The sequence below is a fragment of the Mesoplodon mirus genome, assembly GCF_964341445.2.
Source record: "Mesoplodon mirus genome assembly, chromosome: 4".
NCBI lineage: Eukaryota > Metazoa > Chordata > Mammalia > Artiodactyla > Ziphiidae > Mesoplodon > Mesoplodon mirus.
Genome location: NC_138979.1, coordinates 160,249,086 through 160,264,011, shown reverse-complemented (window position 1 = coordinate 160,264,011; position 14,926 = coordinate 160,249,086). Strand labels below are relative to the sequence as shown.

General features: G+C 37.6%; 1 protein-coding gene across 5 annotated transcripts in view; it reads right to left on the bottom strand.

Annotated features, from left to right (window-relative positions):
- The window catches only part of LIN52 (lin-52 DREAM MuvB core complex component), a 120,217-nt gene that overhangs the window by 84,020 nt on the left and 21,271 nt on the right, over nt 1-14,926 (bottom strand). Inside the window, exon 6 of one of the 5 annotated variants that reach the window (XM_082617957.1) lies at nt 2,597-3,251. The exons of 3 other annotated variants lie outside the window; for them this stretch is intronic. In XM_082617957.1, the coding sequence (XP_082474083.1) occupies nt 3,196-3,251 (56 nt within the window). In that variant the 3' untranslated portion in view covers nt 2,597-3,195. Of the gene's footprint in view, nt 1-2,596; nt 3,252-12,804; nt 13,176-14,926 lie in introns of those variants that run through there. One more of the 5 variants, XM_082617954.1, reaches the window with a different exon arrangement.

Below are 14,926 nucleotides of genomic sequence, written 5' to 3'. Positions count from 1 at the left end.
ACTCATTCTTCATACCTAAATATCTTTTTTCTCAGGGGAACTATTCCTGCCCCACGTTGTACTTAGAAAAACTTAGTGGCAAATAATTATTTGTGTAATGCCTTATCTACTAGAATGTTAGCTCTATGATAGCAGGAACCATCTCTGTCTTATGTACTGTCAAGTCCTTGGTGCCTAGCACAGTACCGTGAATATACACAACAAATATTTGCTGTATGAAAGTCAGATAATAGAAAATATATATATTGGTCTCTGCCCCTGGTTCCTGGCACAAAGCTCCTAAAACGCTTACAATTTCCTAAGAGTGTTAGAAACATCTTTTATTTTAATATTTGGTCTTTGACTCGATTCCTGACACAAAGTTCCTAAACCCCTCGGAACCTCCTGGGTGACGGCAGTATCTTTCGTTCTAATGAGGTGACTCTTGGTGTACTCCAGGATGGGGGCTGGTCAGCAGACAGACCAAGCCATGATTAGAAGCTTGGCATTCTCAATCCCGACCTCCATTCTCCAGAGAGGAGAGAGGCTGGAAATGGAGTTAATAATGTCTCATGACTACATGATTGAAGCCTCCATAAGAAAGCTTCCTAGTTGGTGAACATGTAGAGCTGCTGGGAGAGTGACACGTCTGGAGAGGGCACGAAAGCTCCATGCCCCACCCCACATACCTGGATGTTCATTGTATCCTTTATCATATCCTTTTATAATAAACTGGTAAACAGTAAGTAAGCTGTTTTCCTGAGTTCTGGGAGCTGCTCTAGCAAATTAATCAAACCTGAGGAGGGGATTGTGGGAACATCCGATTTACAACCAAAGCACAGGTGACAACCTGGACTTATAGTTGGCATCTGATGGGGGGGGCAGAGGGGAGTCCTGAGGGACCCAGCCCTCAATCTGTGGAATCTGATACGATCTCCAGGTAGATAGTGTCAGAATAGAGTTAAACTGTAGAACACCTAGCTGATGTCACAGAATTGCTTAGTGTGAGGAACAAAAAACTCCCACACATCCAGTGTCGTGTTGTGAGTGTGCTAGAGATGTGAGAGTAAAGGAGACACATGGGAGGAGTAACAGGGGGTCTTTCCTATACAAGAATTAAATACTATGTCTTAAAATATAGAATTCTAATGCTGTAAGGATCTGAGAGGCCTTTACTCCAACAACTTCATTTTTCAACTGAGGAAGCTGATGCCCAACATCACACAGCTAAATTCCTGATAAAGGTGCACTAGGCAATAGTAAAATCTAAAATTTGTCAATAGCTTACTAGGTGTCACATACCATACTATGCATTTTTGTTTATTGAGGTGAATTCAAATTTTTAAAAGGGATTTTAAAGTGTACAATTCAATGGCATTTAGTATATTCACAATATTGTGCAACCACCACCTATATCAAGTTACAAAACATTTTCATCACTCCCCCCCCTTGCAAAATAATCCTATACCCATTAAGCAGTCACTCCCCATTTCCCACTCTCTCTTGTCCCTGGCAACCACCAATCTGCTTTCTGTCTCTACGAATTTACATACCTATGATGTTTCACACAAATGGAATAATATGTGATCTTCTGTGTCTGGCTTCCGTTATTTAGTATAATGTTTTTGAGATTCACCCACATTGTAGCATGTATCAGTACTACATTTTTATGGCTAAATAATATTCTATTGTATGTATATACCATATTTTGTTTATCCATTCATCTGTTAATGGACGTTTGAGTTTGTTTCCATCTTTTGGCTATCATGAATAGTACTGAATGAACATTTGTGTACAAGTATCTGTTTGAGTACTTGTCTTCAATTCTTTTGGGTATATACCTAGTAGTGGAATTGCTGGGTCATATGGTAATTCTGTGTTTAACCTTTCAAGGAACTGCCAAACTTTCACAGTGGCCACACCATTTTACATTCCCACCAGCTATATATGAGAGTTCCAATTTCACCATATCCTTGCAAATACTTGTTATTTTCTGTTATTATTATTATTATCATTACTATTACCATCTTAGTCGGTGTGAAGTGGTATCCCATTGTGCTTCTGATTTACATTTCCCTTATGATTAATGAAAGATGTTTAGCATCTTTTTATGTGCTTATCGGCCATTTGTATTTCTTCTTTGAAGAAATGTCCACTCAAGTCCTTTGCCCATTTTAAAATTGGGTTGTCTGTCTTTTTGTTGTTGAGTTATAAGAGTTCTTTATATATTCTAGGTACTAGACTCTTATCAGATATAGGATTTGCGAAAGTATTCTTTCAATACTGTATTATATATTTGAAAGTTGCTAAGAGAGCAGATCTTTAAAGTTCTCACCACTAGAAAAAATTTGTAACAATGTGTGATGACAGACTTACTGTGGTGCTCATTATATTGTAACATGAAACTGTTATATGTCAATTATATCTCAATTTTTTTAAAGTTTTCTCCAATTCAATGGTTGCCTTTTCACTTTCTCGATAATGTTCTTTGATGAACAAAAGTTTTAAACTTTAATGAAATCCAATTTATCTATTTTTTCTTCTGTTGCTTGTGTTTTTGGTGTCATATGTAAGAATTCATGGCTACATCCAAGGTCATGAAGATTCATACTAGGCATTTTATAATCATTGTCCAATTTAATCCTCTCAAGAACCCAGTAAGTATTATTATTACCTTTATCTTACAGACAAGGAAAATGAGGCTCAGAGAGAGGTAACTTGTCAAGTTAGTACGTAGAAGAATAGGTCTGTTTCCAATGACCAGAATCTTATAATTTCCGAGTCAGTTTTTCTCTGCACACTCACAACATGGCAGCTTGTTTCCCCAAAAAGGGCATGATGGGGGACAAAACAGAAGTCATGGTCTTTTTGTAACTGAATCTCAGAAGTAGCATTCCATTACTTTTGCTGTCACTGATCCAGCCCACACTCAAGAGGAGAAGATCCCACAAAGGCATAAATAGAAGCTGCCTACCACACCAGCGTTCTGTTTTTTTTCCGAAAGGTCAAGTCTTTTATGTATTTATTTATTTTTGGCTGTGTTGGGTCTTCATTGCTGCACGCGGGCTTTCTCTAGTTACGGCAAGCGGGGGCTACTCTTCATTGCAGTGCGCGGGCTTCTCATTGTGGTGGCTTCTCTTGCTGTGGAGCACGGGCTCTAGGTGCGCGGGCTTCAGGAGTTGTGGCACGTGGGCTCAGTAGTTGTGGCGCATGGGTTTAGTTGCTCTGCAGCATGTGGGATCTTCCCGGACCAGGGCTCGAACCCATGTCCCCTGAATTGGCAGGCAGACTCTTAACCACTGTGCCACCAGGGAAGTCCCCAGGGTTCTGTTTTAATGTTACACATCTTCCCTGGCTGATCTCCTTCCCACCTGTGGCTTAAACTAGAACCTACAAACTGATGATGTCCAAAACTCTACTTCCTGTGCTCTAGATTCATACATTCAACTATCTCCTGGGTATATCCACCTAGATAGCCTACACTTACACTTACAACTGAATTCCCCAACCTTTCTTCTCAAAGGTGCTCTTCTTCCTATATTTACTCAAGCCAGAAACTTGAGTCACTCTTGATTCCTCATTCTTACTGCCCAGAACTCCCTGATCCCAGTATACCCAATCAGTCACTAAGCCTTTCCATTCTACCACTCAGACTTCTAGAACCCATCCCTATTCTCCATTTTCACTGAGAAGTTAAAAGAAATCTAACTTGTCTCCCTGATACCACTTTTCTGTATTACCAATCCATCTTCTACCATGTTGACAAAGTGAGCCTTTTAAGAAAGTAAATGATTACATGCCTACTATGGTTAAAACTTCTCATATGCTGCCCATAATGATAACAACAGTTAATTTTTTTTTTTTTTGCGGTACGCGGGCCTCTCACTGTTGTGGTCTCTCCCATTGCGGAGAACAGGCTCCGGACGCACAGGCTCAGCGGCCATGGCTCATGGGCCTAGCCACTCCGCGGCATGTGGGATCTTCCCAGACCGGGGCACGAACCCGTGTCCCCTGCATCGGCAGGCGGACTCCCAACCACTGCGCCACCAGGGAAGCCCAACAGTTAATATTTTTAAGCACCTATAGAGTGCCAACATTATGCTAAGGTTTTATAAATAATATTGTGTTAAATCATCAAAACAATACACTAAGGTAACATCTCAAAGTGAATGGTCAGGAAACCTCTGGGGACCCTGGGGGTCACTAAGCCCCTTTCAGAGGGTCCCTGAGTTCAAAACTATACATATGATACTAAGATGCCTTTTTCACATATTCTCTCACAAGTGAACAGTGACGTTTTCTAGAGACTACCTAACAAAAGATAATCATAACATATTGAAAGAAGCAGCAGATATGAAAATCCAACTTTTTATCAATCGAAACATTACAGACACTTGAAAAATGTAAAAACTGCCACTCTTCTCAATATTTTTTGTTTGGAAAATAGTTATTCTTCATAAAAATATTTATGCTAACATGTAATAGTTTTATTCTTATTTTTAAATTAATTAGGGACTTCCCCAGGGGTGCAGTGGTTAAGAACCCGCCTGCCAATGCAGGGGACATGGGTTCAATCCCTGGTCTGGGAAGATCCCATATGCTGCGGAGCAACTAGGCCCGTGCACCACAGCTTCTGAGCCTGAGCTCTAAAGCCCACGAGCCACAACTACCGTGCCCATGCGCCACAACTATTGAAGCTCACACACCCTAGAGGCCACGCACCACAACTACTGAGCCCATGTGCACCGTAACTACTGAAGCCCACACACTCTAGGGCCCCTGTTCCGCAACTACTGAGCCCGCGTGCTACAACTACTGAAGCCTTTAAGCCTAGAGCCTGTGCTCCACAACAAGAGAAGCCACCACAATGAGAAGCCCGCACACCACAACGATGAGTAGCACCCGCTCGCCACAATTACAGAAAGCCCGCGTGCAGCAATAAAGACCCAATGCAGCCAAAAATAAATAAAAAAGTAAAAAGTAAATTAATAAATATTTAAAATTTTTGTTTAATTTCTGAAACAGTAAATATACATATAACCCACATAAACAAGAACTCTTTGGGGTCACCATTAATTTTTAAGAGTGTAAAGAAGTCCTGACACCAAAAAGTTTGATAATTACTATTCTAAGGTTTTCATCTCCATTTCACAAATGAAGAAACTAGGGCTTAGAAAATTAAGTTACTTGCCTAAGTGGTAGATTGAGATTCATAATAAAGCTGTATGACTCCAGAACCCAAGCTCTTAATCACTATTTTGTCCTTTCCTATTAGCTATTTATCACCTGGCTCCTACTTACTTATCTTCAGGTAATTGTTCTTCCCCTTAGGTTATATTCAGGTCAATGCTTCTCTCCACTAGCCTTAGTTTCCTCAAACAGAGGTGTTTCTTAGGCTATAGTTTGAAAATGCAATTCCTATAAGTTAGTATACTATAATAAGATAGTATACTCTTCCAAAGCTTTCTTTAAACTGGGCAGACTTAAGCTTTGCAACCTACCAATTATAGATAAGATATAATTCCTTGGTTCTCGCCTCTTTAAGAGGTTCTCTTCTCTGGCGGTCCAGTGGTTAGAACTCAGTGCTTTCACTGCCCAGGCTTGGGTTTAATCCCTGGTTGGGGAACTAAGATCCCGCAAGCTGGCAAGCTGGGCAATGAGCCAAAAAAAGAGTTTCTTCTTAAAAACAATCTCCCAAAATGTCCAACAATTATACTAATCTTTCAGTGGACATGTTTTGGATCCATGAAATAGGGACTTAAAGTCATTGCTCACATGTTTTACATTAGTTACAATATACTCATTTATACAAAGGGTCTATGAACTTTAAAAGAAAAACTATGCTGAACAGTAAGCCACTAAAGACTGTGTACAGTGCTAAAGCTGATTCCCTAAACCTTCACAACAAAGATGCCCAAACAAGCTCTTTTTCCTTTTCTTTCTAGTTGACTGGGGAATTGGACACAGGTTCACTTTCACAAGATGTATCTCCAATCCCCATGAAGTTGTGGCCTTTTTTTTTTTAATGTTTAAAACCTATCTAGCAGGCTCAACTGTTTCTAAAGTTAATCCACTGCACAGGGTGGATTTCCCACTCCAGGTCAAACTGTTAGGTCTATAAGCACAGCACTTATCTAAGTCATTAATAATCCAACTGAAATCAATGGTTCCAGTGTAATTCCCTGTGGTTTCCCCATCCCACCCAAACAACTTTTCTCTGTTCTAACAATTCTGCATTACTTAGATCTGCTGTTTCCATTTTATATTAACAATTCACTCTATACTTCTTATACCATTAGCCATAATGGTTTCCAAATACATACAAAAAGATCTGCCTTCTGTTTTTACAATCAAGTGAAGCAAGTTTTAATTACTAATGTGAAACTAAAATCTTCCTCATTCTTTCTTTTCCTATGCTAAAATCATTATATGCATCAACTGTGTTGTTAGTTCATTATGCAAGTTCTTTTCTCATGTAGTGCCCAAGTCAGTCAACAGAGAAGACAGTTAAGATGCTTTGGTTTTTCAAGGAAAGTGGTTTTCCAAGGATTTGCAAATGACAAATGGTAACACATATAAAAATGCATCACTCAACAAGATTGTCAGGAAACTTACACATCAAATCAGGAAACCAGTGAGTTGAGGAAAACACACCTTCACTTTCTCTATTTGAATTTTTTCATTCAATAGCAATAATGATGTTTTGATAGTCCCAAGGGGGGAGAAGAAGTGTGAGAAGAAAAGAACTAGCCAGCCCAAGTTACACTAGTAATTTACTATTTATTTCTAAAATACTACAGCTTTGACATTATCACAACCTAAATTAAAATGACAGGGGTGACATTAACAAAAAAGGAAAATACTGCCAAACTAAAATTCAAAATTTCTGCTTAAATTAGAGAAATCTGAATATGGATTGCATATTGGATAATCATATTGTATTATGTTAAATTTCTTCAGTGTGTTAACTCTATTGTAGATATGTAGGAGAATGTCCTTGTCCTTAAGAAATAATGCTGAAGTATTTATGAAGTATCATGGTGTCTGCAGCTAGTTCTCAAATAGCTCAAGAATAAAACAATAAAATTTAAAATTAAATATATATAGATAAAGCCAATGTGACAAATGTTAACAACTGATAAACAGGTAGAGGGTATATAAGTATTTATTGTACTATTCTTGAAACTTTTTAAAGAGATTTAAAACTTGACAAAACATAAATTTAAGAGAAAAAACAACCTTTGGTTCATTAAAATACACCATTAAGAAAGTGAAAAGGTAAGCCACAGAGTGGGGTAAGATATTTGCAGTTTACGTAACTGACAAAGATGCATATCAGAGATATATAAAGAACACTTGCAAATCAATTTTTAAATTGACAATCCAGTTTTTAAAGAAGGGCAAGAGATACCAATAAGCACTTCACAAAAGAGGTTATCCAAATGTCCAGTAAACATATGAAAAAGCAATCTCAGTCACTAGGGAAATGAAAATTAAAACTACATCGATATACCATTCTATCTATTTTAATAGCTAGATATTAATAGACTGAGAATGTATCTGTTGGTGACAACATAGAACAACTGAAATTGCCCGTGGGCTTGTAAATTGGTATAACCACTTTGGAAAACTGTTTGGAACTATCTACTAAAGCTAGATAGTTACACACACACACACGTCCACAATCTAGCAATTCTGCTCCTAGTTATGTACACAACAAAAATGCGTGTACCAAAAAAAGACATATACCAAGAATGCTCATAGTATTTACTTGTAATAGGCAAAAGCTGGAAACAGTCCAAATGTCCATTATTAGTAGAATGAAAAAATTAATCACATTGTATTCTTACAATGATACACCACACAGCAATGAAAATAAGCAAATGACTGTTAAAGACAATGACATGGATGAATATCATAATCAAAATGTTGAGCAAAAGAAGCCAGAAACAAGAGTATACAGGTTGTGATGCCATTTATATAAAGCTCAAAAACAAGCAAAACTCTTTTATGATATTATAAGTCACAATAGTGCTTGCCTTTGGGCAAAGGGCAGGTAGTGACTGAGAGGGGTATGAAGGAGGTATTATACATAGGAAAGGTTCTATTTCTTGATCTGTTCTGGGTGTGGTTATATGGGAGTGTTTTTATGAAAATTCATTGAGCTGTACCTTATAATTTGTGTACTTTTCTCTATGTATACTGTAATTCCATTTTGAAAACTTTATTAAAAATGATGGAACAGTGGAATATTTTTATATCCTGAATCTGAAGTCTTATTTTAGTTCTTTTCTCTTTGTATTCTGTATCCAAAACTTCAACCTGTCAAATTCAACTATTCTCTCAAAGGATTCTTCACTATTACCCAACCAATTTTAAATGTATTCTCCTATACTAGAGTCAATCAAATGTAACAGTTCTTCCTTTAAAAATATCATTCTTTTTTTACATTATATTTCTCAAATCTTTTTCAGTTACACCAAACATTGGCAGCTTTTGCCAAGCTTTTAATTTAGACTTAATGGTTAGAGATACTTCCCTTCTAGATACAAAAAGTCAATATTTTTCTAGATTTCCTACAGCAAAGTGCTCTGTCATCACCTATAAATTCTCATGCAATATCACTACCCTCCCAGATCATATTTCTGCCACAAAACAGTGTTACGAACTAAGAAAAAAAAGAAAAGAAACTGATATTACATTTAAAACAAAAAAATTTTGTTGAAATCTCTAGATGTCAAAAACTAAATGAATAGATAAACAAACCAACAAAAATCAGAAAATGTCAGTTTACTTCCCCAGTTTACTTCCCCTGCTCCCCAGGAGCAGAAACAGTCATTCTTACACCCAAAGCCTGGAAAGAAACTCAACTCGTATGCATACCTACTGCAATTATTCCATTCTCCTCTCCTCTTCGTCATAACAAAGCTATATATTCCAAGCCAAAAGGAAAAAAAATCATTAGGCCCATTTTACTTCTTGACCAAACAGCTGCAATTCCATTTAAGACTAACATACATTCTAAATGGTTCTTTGCGCCTACTGAGTAGTTAATACTAGAGTTCAGTTCTCCAGCTACAGGGAAGAATGGCTGAAAACATAAAGCTGGACAAAATCTTGGCCAATGTTTGTTTATGAAAAGATGCCTCTTTCGCCAACTAAATCATCTCTTGCCCCTGACTTAACAGCTTACCATTCCTTTTGCTCCCAAACTTCTGGAAGGACATGCCAAGGATGGGAAATGAAGTATCATTAACTTTCACTTTGCTATTCATCACTTGCTTAAAATGATCAATTGTTGTTAATGGATCTAGTCATTTTTATTTAGAAACAGTCCATAAAAGAGTTTAAAATTTTAACTGTGCAGGATATTAGAAAATAGATCTTTCAAGTAACTATAGTTTTGTTTCTAGAATGGGACATAGTTTTTCTTTATTTTTTTAGATAGCTTTCCCCTATTCAGAATAGAATGTAACCATTGTTGATGATTTAGGAATTTCAGAAAATTTTTTTTAAAAAATCACTCAAGATAGCCATTAAAACATACTGGTATTTTTCCTTCAGTCATTTGTCTACGCCCATGCTCTCAAAACAAAACAAAAGAGAAAAAAGAAAAGGAAGGAAAAAAAACTGCTGACTTGTGTTCTGCAGTTTTTCATTTGCATTTTCACTTGCAATTATCCTTACATATAATGAGCATTCTTCGTCCTTAAATGTTCTTTATTGCTTTAACAAGATTTTTAATGGCTATACTGTCTTCTACTGTATAAATAAACTATAATTCACTTGGTTATTCAATGTTGAACTTTAAATTCTTTCACTATGTACATCCTCTTACCTATTATACATTTTGTAGAACTATGCAGAATGCTACTTTGAAACCAACCTCAAACAAACTAATTTAACCCTGCCTGCTTACCTCCATCCTTCCCCTCCCCACCCCAAAATCAGAAGAGAATAAAAAGCCCCAAGCATTTTACGGTAAAATCCTCTTTGTGTGTAAAACCATTTCAGAGGCAATGTTGGGTTTATGAAATAACTTGACTAATGGATAAAAGATATGAATGCTTATAAGCCTTAAAGGTAATTTGAGGCTTTGTGTATCCTAATTTGTTAACCAAGGGAAAAATGAGAAATAATGGCATGTTTTTTTCCCCATTATCGTAATACATTTTTAAAAACAAAATACTTAAGACTAAATTGACAATTTCTAATTATAAGGAATACCCCTAATCCCTTCAAAGTGGGATTTCTAGATTTTAAACTGTATTACTACCTAAATAGGATGCCATGCTAATGACTATGGTGAGACGGTACGGTAATGCATAAAACGAAGAAAACAACTGGTACTTGAGAAATGCAGATTACAACACTGCCCATACGGTGCTTTTGAATCAAGTTTGCTGGCTTTATTTTTCAGGTTAAAATAATTTAAATTATATTTTCTTCAATTTCCAGTCCTTGTTAACAGAGATGATCAAGAAACATGAAAAAAGTTCATTTTTACAAGTGAAGAAATGAACATAAAAACAAGATATTAATATTCTGCCTATCAAGTTGCCAGTGACTTTAAAAAATTATAATACTTGGTGTTAGGAAGGAGGTAGGGGTAGGAAGTGCCTTTCTGGAAGACAATTTGACAGTATACTTCCTTCTTAATTAGAGATCCCACAAATCTCCAACTACATGTAAAATTCAGTCTTCACTCATAGGAAGACTTAACCCTGGTGCTGATATAATCCAAATGTTGCTGTTAATTAATAGATGCGTCAACATCAAATATTTTGGGCCAATTACAGTTATTCAAGTGTAAACTACTGAAATTTTTTTCTAGTTAACAAAGATTTGGATGTCTACCATATACAAAGGCCATAACAATTTCCTGAATAGCTATAGGTAGCTAACTGAATGAAAAAGAACTACTGTGGAAGAAAACTATGTGAACATAATTTATTAAACTGAGAGGCTTAATGATCTACCAACGCTTATAGGAACCCCAAAAACCCATTTCTGAAGTTATGAATATCCTATTTCACACACTCATTTCCCTGAGAAAACAAATAACTATCTAAAACATTACATGTTACCTAGGTGATATGACTAAACTAGACAAAAGCATTGTTTTCATCCTATTAATAACACCAACCTATACAAATGGCTTTTACTTATTTCTAAAACAATTCAGATGCCTGCCTACTAAGGGACATGTAAAAGAATTAGGTGATTTTTTTAGTTTAACCAAATCTCTCTCCTCTGACTTCCCTGTCATTAAGCAGGCTCAAAATATCATGGTAAACTCTAATCACAGTTTACCCCCTAAGATTCACCCACACAGTTTACCTACCTAGTCCTGAAAATGATATACCTGAAACATCTACTGCTGGTATGCTTCTTTCCATTATCGCTGCCACCATTCATTCAAGCCCTCAATTCTTCTTGCTGGACTCACAGTCCTTGCTAGCTTCCAGCCTCCTGTCTCTACCATTACATTCTGTCCTATGCATGCTGCCTCTTAAAGGTGTGTGACTTCCCTACTCAGAAATCTTCAGTGGTAGAATTTTTAATGACACAGAAAAATACTTAAGATAGAATGAATGGGGAAAAAAGCATAGGCAAAAACTATATACATACACTATAGCCTCGGTTATGTTAAAAAGCATGTCTGTGTATACATATGGGAACAAGAAAAAATGTAAACACACACATCCCTACATAAAGAGAAAAGGGAGGGCCAGGAAACACATCAAATGTTAACAGTGGTTATCTCTTACTTGTAAGGCTATGGTCATTTCTACTTTCTTCTTTATCTTTATAATAAACAGATTTGTGGTAAAGTGTCTTTTAGTAAATAAAGTATCTCTACAAACCATCTATAATGAAAATATAGTTAATGTTATAGTCATTAAAATAGTTTTTAAAGAATATTTCACATGCTCCCCATTACCTATGTCTAATTCCTCACCCCCAAGAGTTCAAGGCCCTCCTCAGTCTAGCCCCCATCTCCCTACTCTTATTCCTTATGACCCCTAATATAAACTGGGCTCCTTAAAGACCAGATTAAATCACTCATACTGTTCCTTGAGCGTAGCTGTTCTTTCAAACTCTGCTTGCTCCAAATGTTCACTCCACCTGGAATATGGTCCCTTTCCCATTTCCATCCATCAAAAACCTGTGTTGTTTAAGGTCTATTTTCAATGATCCAGAAATAGCAAATACTACCACACCTCTTTCCCCTGGTCCACAGCAGACAACACTAATTGACTTATCTGAATCAAGATTCCTCAAAATCCTCAATTCAGCAGCCCTAGGAAATCCTTACTAATCAATCTACGTTGACATACAAAATGAAACTTATCTGCCATTCCTGTAGCAATCTAATGTAATTGCCTCTTCTCCCCCATCCCAACAGTTCTTAGTACTCTATGGAGCTTATCTCCTCTACCTTCCATTAAGAATCATTTACTTGGGGCTTCCCTGGTGGCGCAGTGGTTGAGAGTCCGCTTGCCGATGCAGGGGACACGGGTTCGTGCCCCGGTCGGGAAAGATCCCACATGCCGCGGAGCGGCTAGGCCAGTGAGCCATGGCCGCTGAGCCTGCGCGTCCGAAGCCTGTGCTCCGCAACGGGAGAGGCCACAGCAGTGAGAGGCCCGCGTACAGCAAAAAAAAAATCATTTACTTAATTGTCTTATCTCCCTTTCCTACTAGACTTTAATCTGCACAAGGGAAGTAATTATGTCTTATTCATCTTCATATCCCCTACAGAACCTTGTAGGAAGTAGGCACTCAAACAGTTGCTGAATTAAACACTTCCTTCTTTTGCTATTATCTCATCACTCAAAATGGCTAAGTATTTGAAAGCTTTATTTTTTAAAATAAATTTATTTATTTATTTTTGGCTGCACTGGGTCTTCGTTGCTGCACGCGGGCTTTCTCTAGTTGCGGTGAGTAGTGGTTTATCTGCGGTGCGCGGGCTTCTCATTGCGGTGGCTTCTCTTGTTGTAGAGCACGGGCTCTAGGCGCGTGGGTTTCAGTAGTTGTGGCTTGCGGGCTCCAGAGCTCAGCCTCAGTAGTTGTGGCGCACAGGCTTAGTTGCTCCGCAGCATGTGGGATCTTCCCGGACCAGGCTTCGAACCCATGTCCCCTGCACTGGCAGGCGGATTCTCCACCACTGCACCAACCGGGGAAGTCCCTGAAAGCTTTATTTTAAAACAATTAAATTCTTCTTGAAAATCTAAGCTTATTTCATCAATTTTAGCTAACATTCCAATTTTAATTTAATAAGGCATTGTCTGATACCACTTGATAACCAGGAGAGTCAAAGGATAGAACAAGATAAACTGAGATGAGAGAGCTGAACCCATTCTGAGGGTCTTATAACCAGGTATGGAAGCTATTGAATTAAACTACCACATTTTTGGTTTTTTCTACCCATCTCCTTCATCAAAAGCAAAATGTTATTTCTGACAATAGGGAAACAGAGCATCAAAAATACACATTGCTTAAGAAGGGAATTTTTTTTAATGTGGAGACATGAAAAGGAAAAATAAAAAGCTAAAAATCAAGTAAGGTATCAACAAAGTTTGGCAAGTAGTCCAGTAAAGACATAAGAATTTGTACCTAAAACAGAAACCCAGTTCAAGAGATATGGGTAGAGGAAAAGCCAGAAGTACAGTAAGACTCATACTGCCATCTAGAGGTTAAAGGCTACTGAAAATCATTTTTCTCCTCAATCAATCAAGTACAGTTAATTTAACTTTTAACTATTATAGATAGAGGTACAGGCTTTGTAAAGTAAGCCAGTCAAAGAAGTCTGACGTCAGGCCACAAAGAAGAATATCCAGGGTGTAAGAGTCCCACTTATTCTCTCCCTGCCCTCTTTCACAGATTAAAATAAGAAATTAAAAGAGCTAACTGTTCTTTAGAATTTTATCTAGATGGGAAACAATTTCTAACTACTACAAATGGTCACTTTTTCAAAAACCACATACCTAGAGGGTGGAGAAGTCTACTTTACCACAGCCTAGCTTGGAAGCAGAAGTTTTTCTTTGGTACCACCACCAAAGAAAGTTGTACCAGAGAATTCCCTGGTGGTCCAGTGCCTAGGGCTCTGAACTTCCACTGCAGGGAGTGCGGGTTCCATCCCTGGTTGGGGAACTAGGATCCTGCATGCCCCGCCACATGGACAAAAAATAAATAAAAAAGAAAGAAAAGAAAAGAAGAGAAAAGAGAGGCTTCCCTGGTGGCGCAGTGGTTGAGAGTCCGCCTGCCGATGCGGGGGACACGGGTTCGTGCCCCGGTCCGGGAAGATCCCACATGCCACGGAGCGGCTGGGCCCGTGAGCCATGGCTGCTGAGCCTGAGCGTCCGGAGCCTGTGCTCCCCAACGGGAGAGGCCACGGCAGTGAGAGGCCCACGTACTGCAAAAAAAAAAAAAAAAAAAAAAAAAAAAAAAGAAGAGAAAAGAGGAAGGGAGGAAAGAAGGAAGGAAGTTGTACCAAATAATTTCTGGTGCAGACAACTTCATCAGTGTAGACTACTGGGATGACATATCAGGTTTTAATGGGGAAGTCTCAACCTTTTTTACAATAAAATGTTGCTTTTAAAAAACTAGTAAGTGATTAAATTTAGCCAAATAACAGTCCTACCAAAACAGCTAAATGAACATACAGGATTAAATGATAAATTAGCAGAAGCAACTACTTATATCAAAATAAGCTAAATTTCTTAAAGCTTTTTTAGACAGTAATATACTCAGTGTGATCTTATTTACTTAATAACTTTTTACCAATCTTTTCTTTATAATACAAGGTAATTTCAAACCAGTACAAGTAAATGAGTATAAATCAAATTGAGATTTTTATTATATGGTATATGGTGAAGTGTAATCAAAAACAAATGCATCGGATTCAACCTCTTCATGATAAAAACACTCAACAAACTAAGAATAA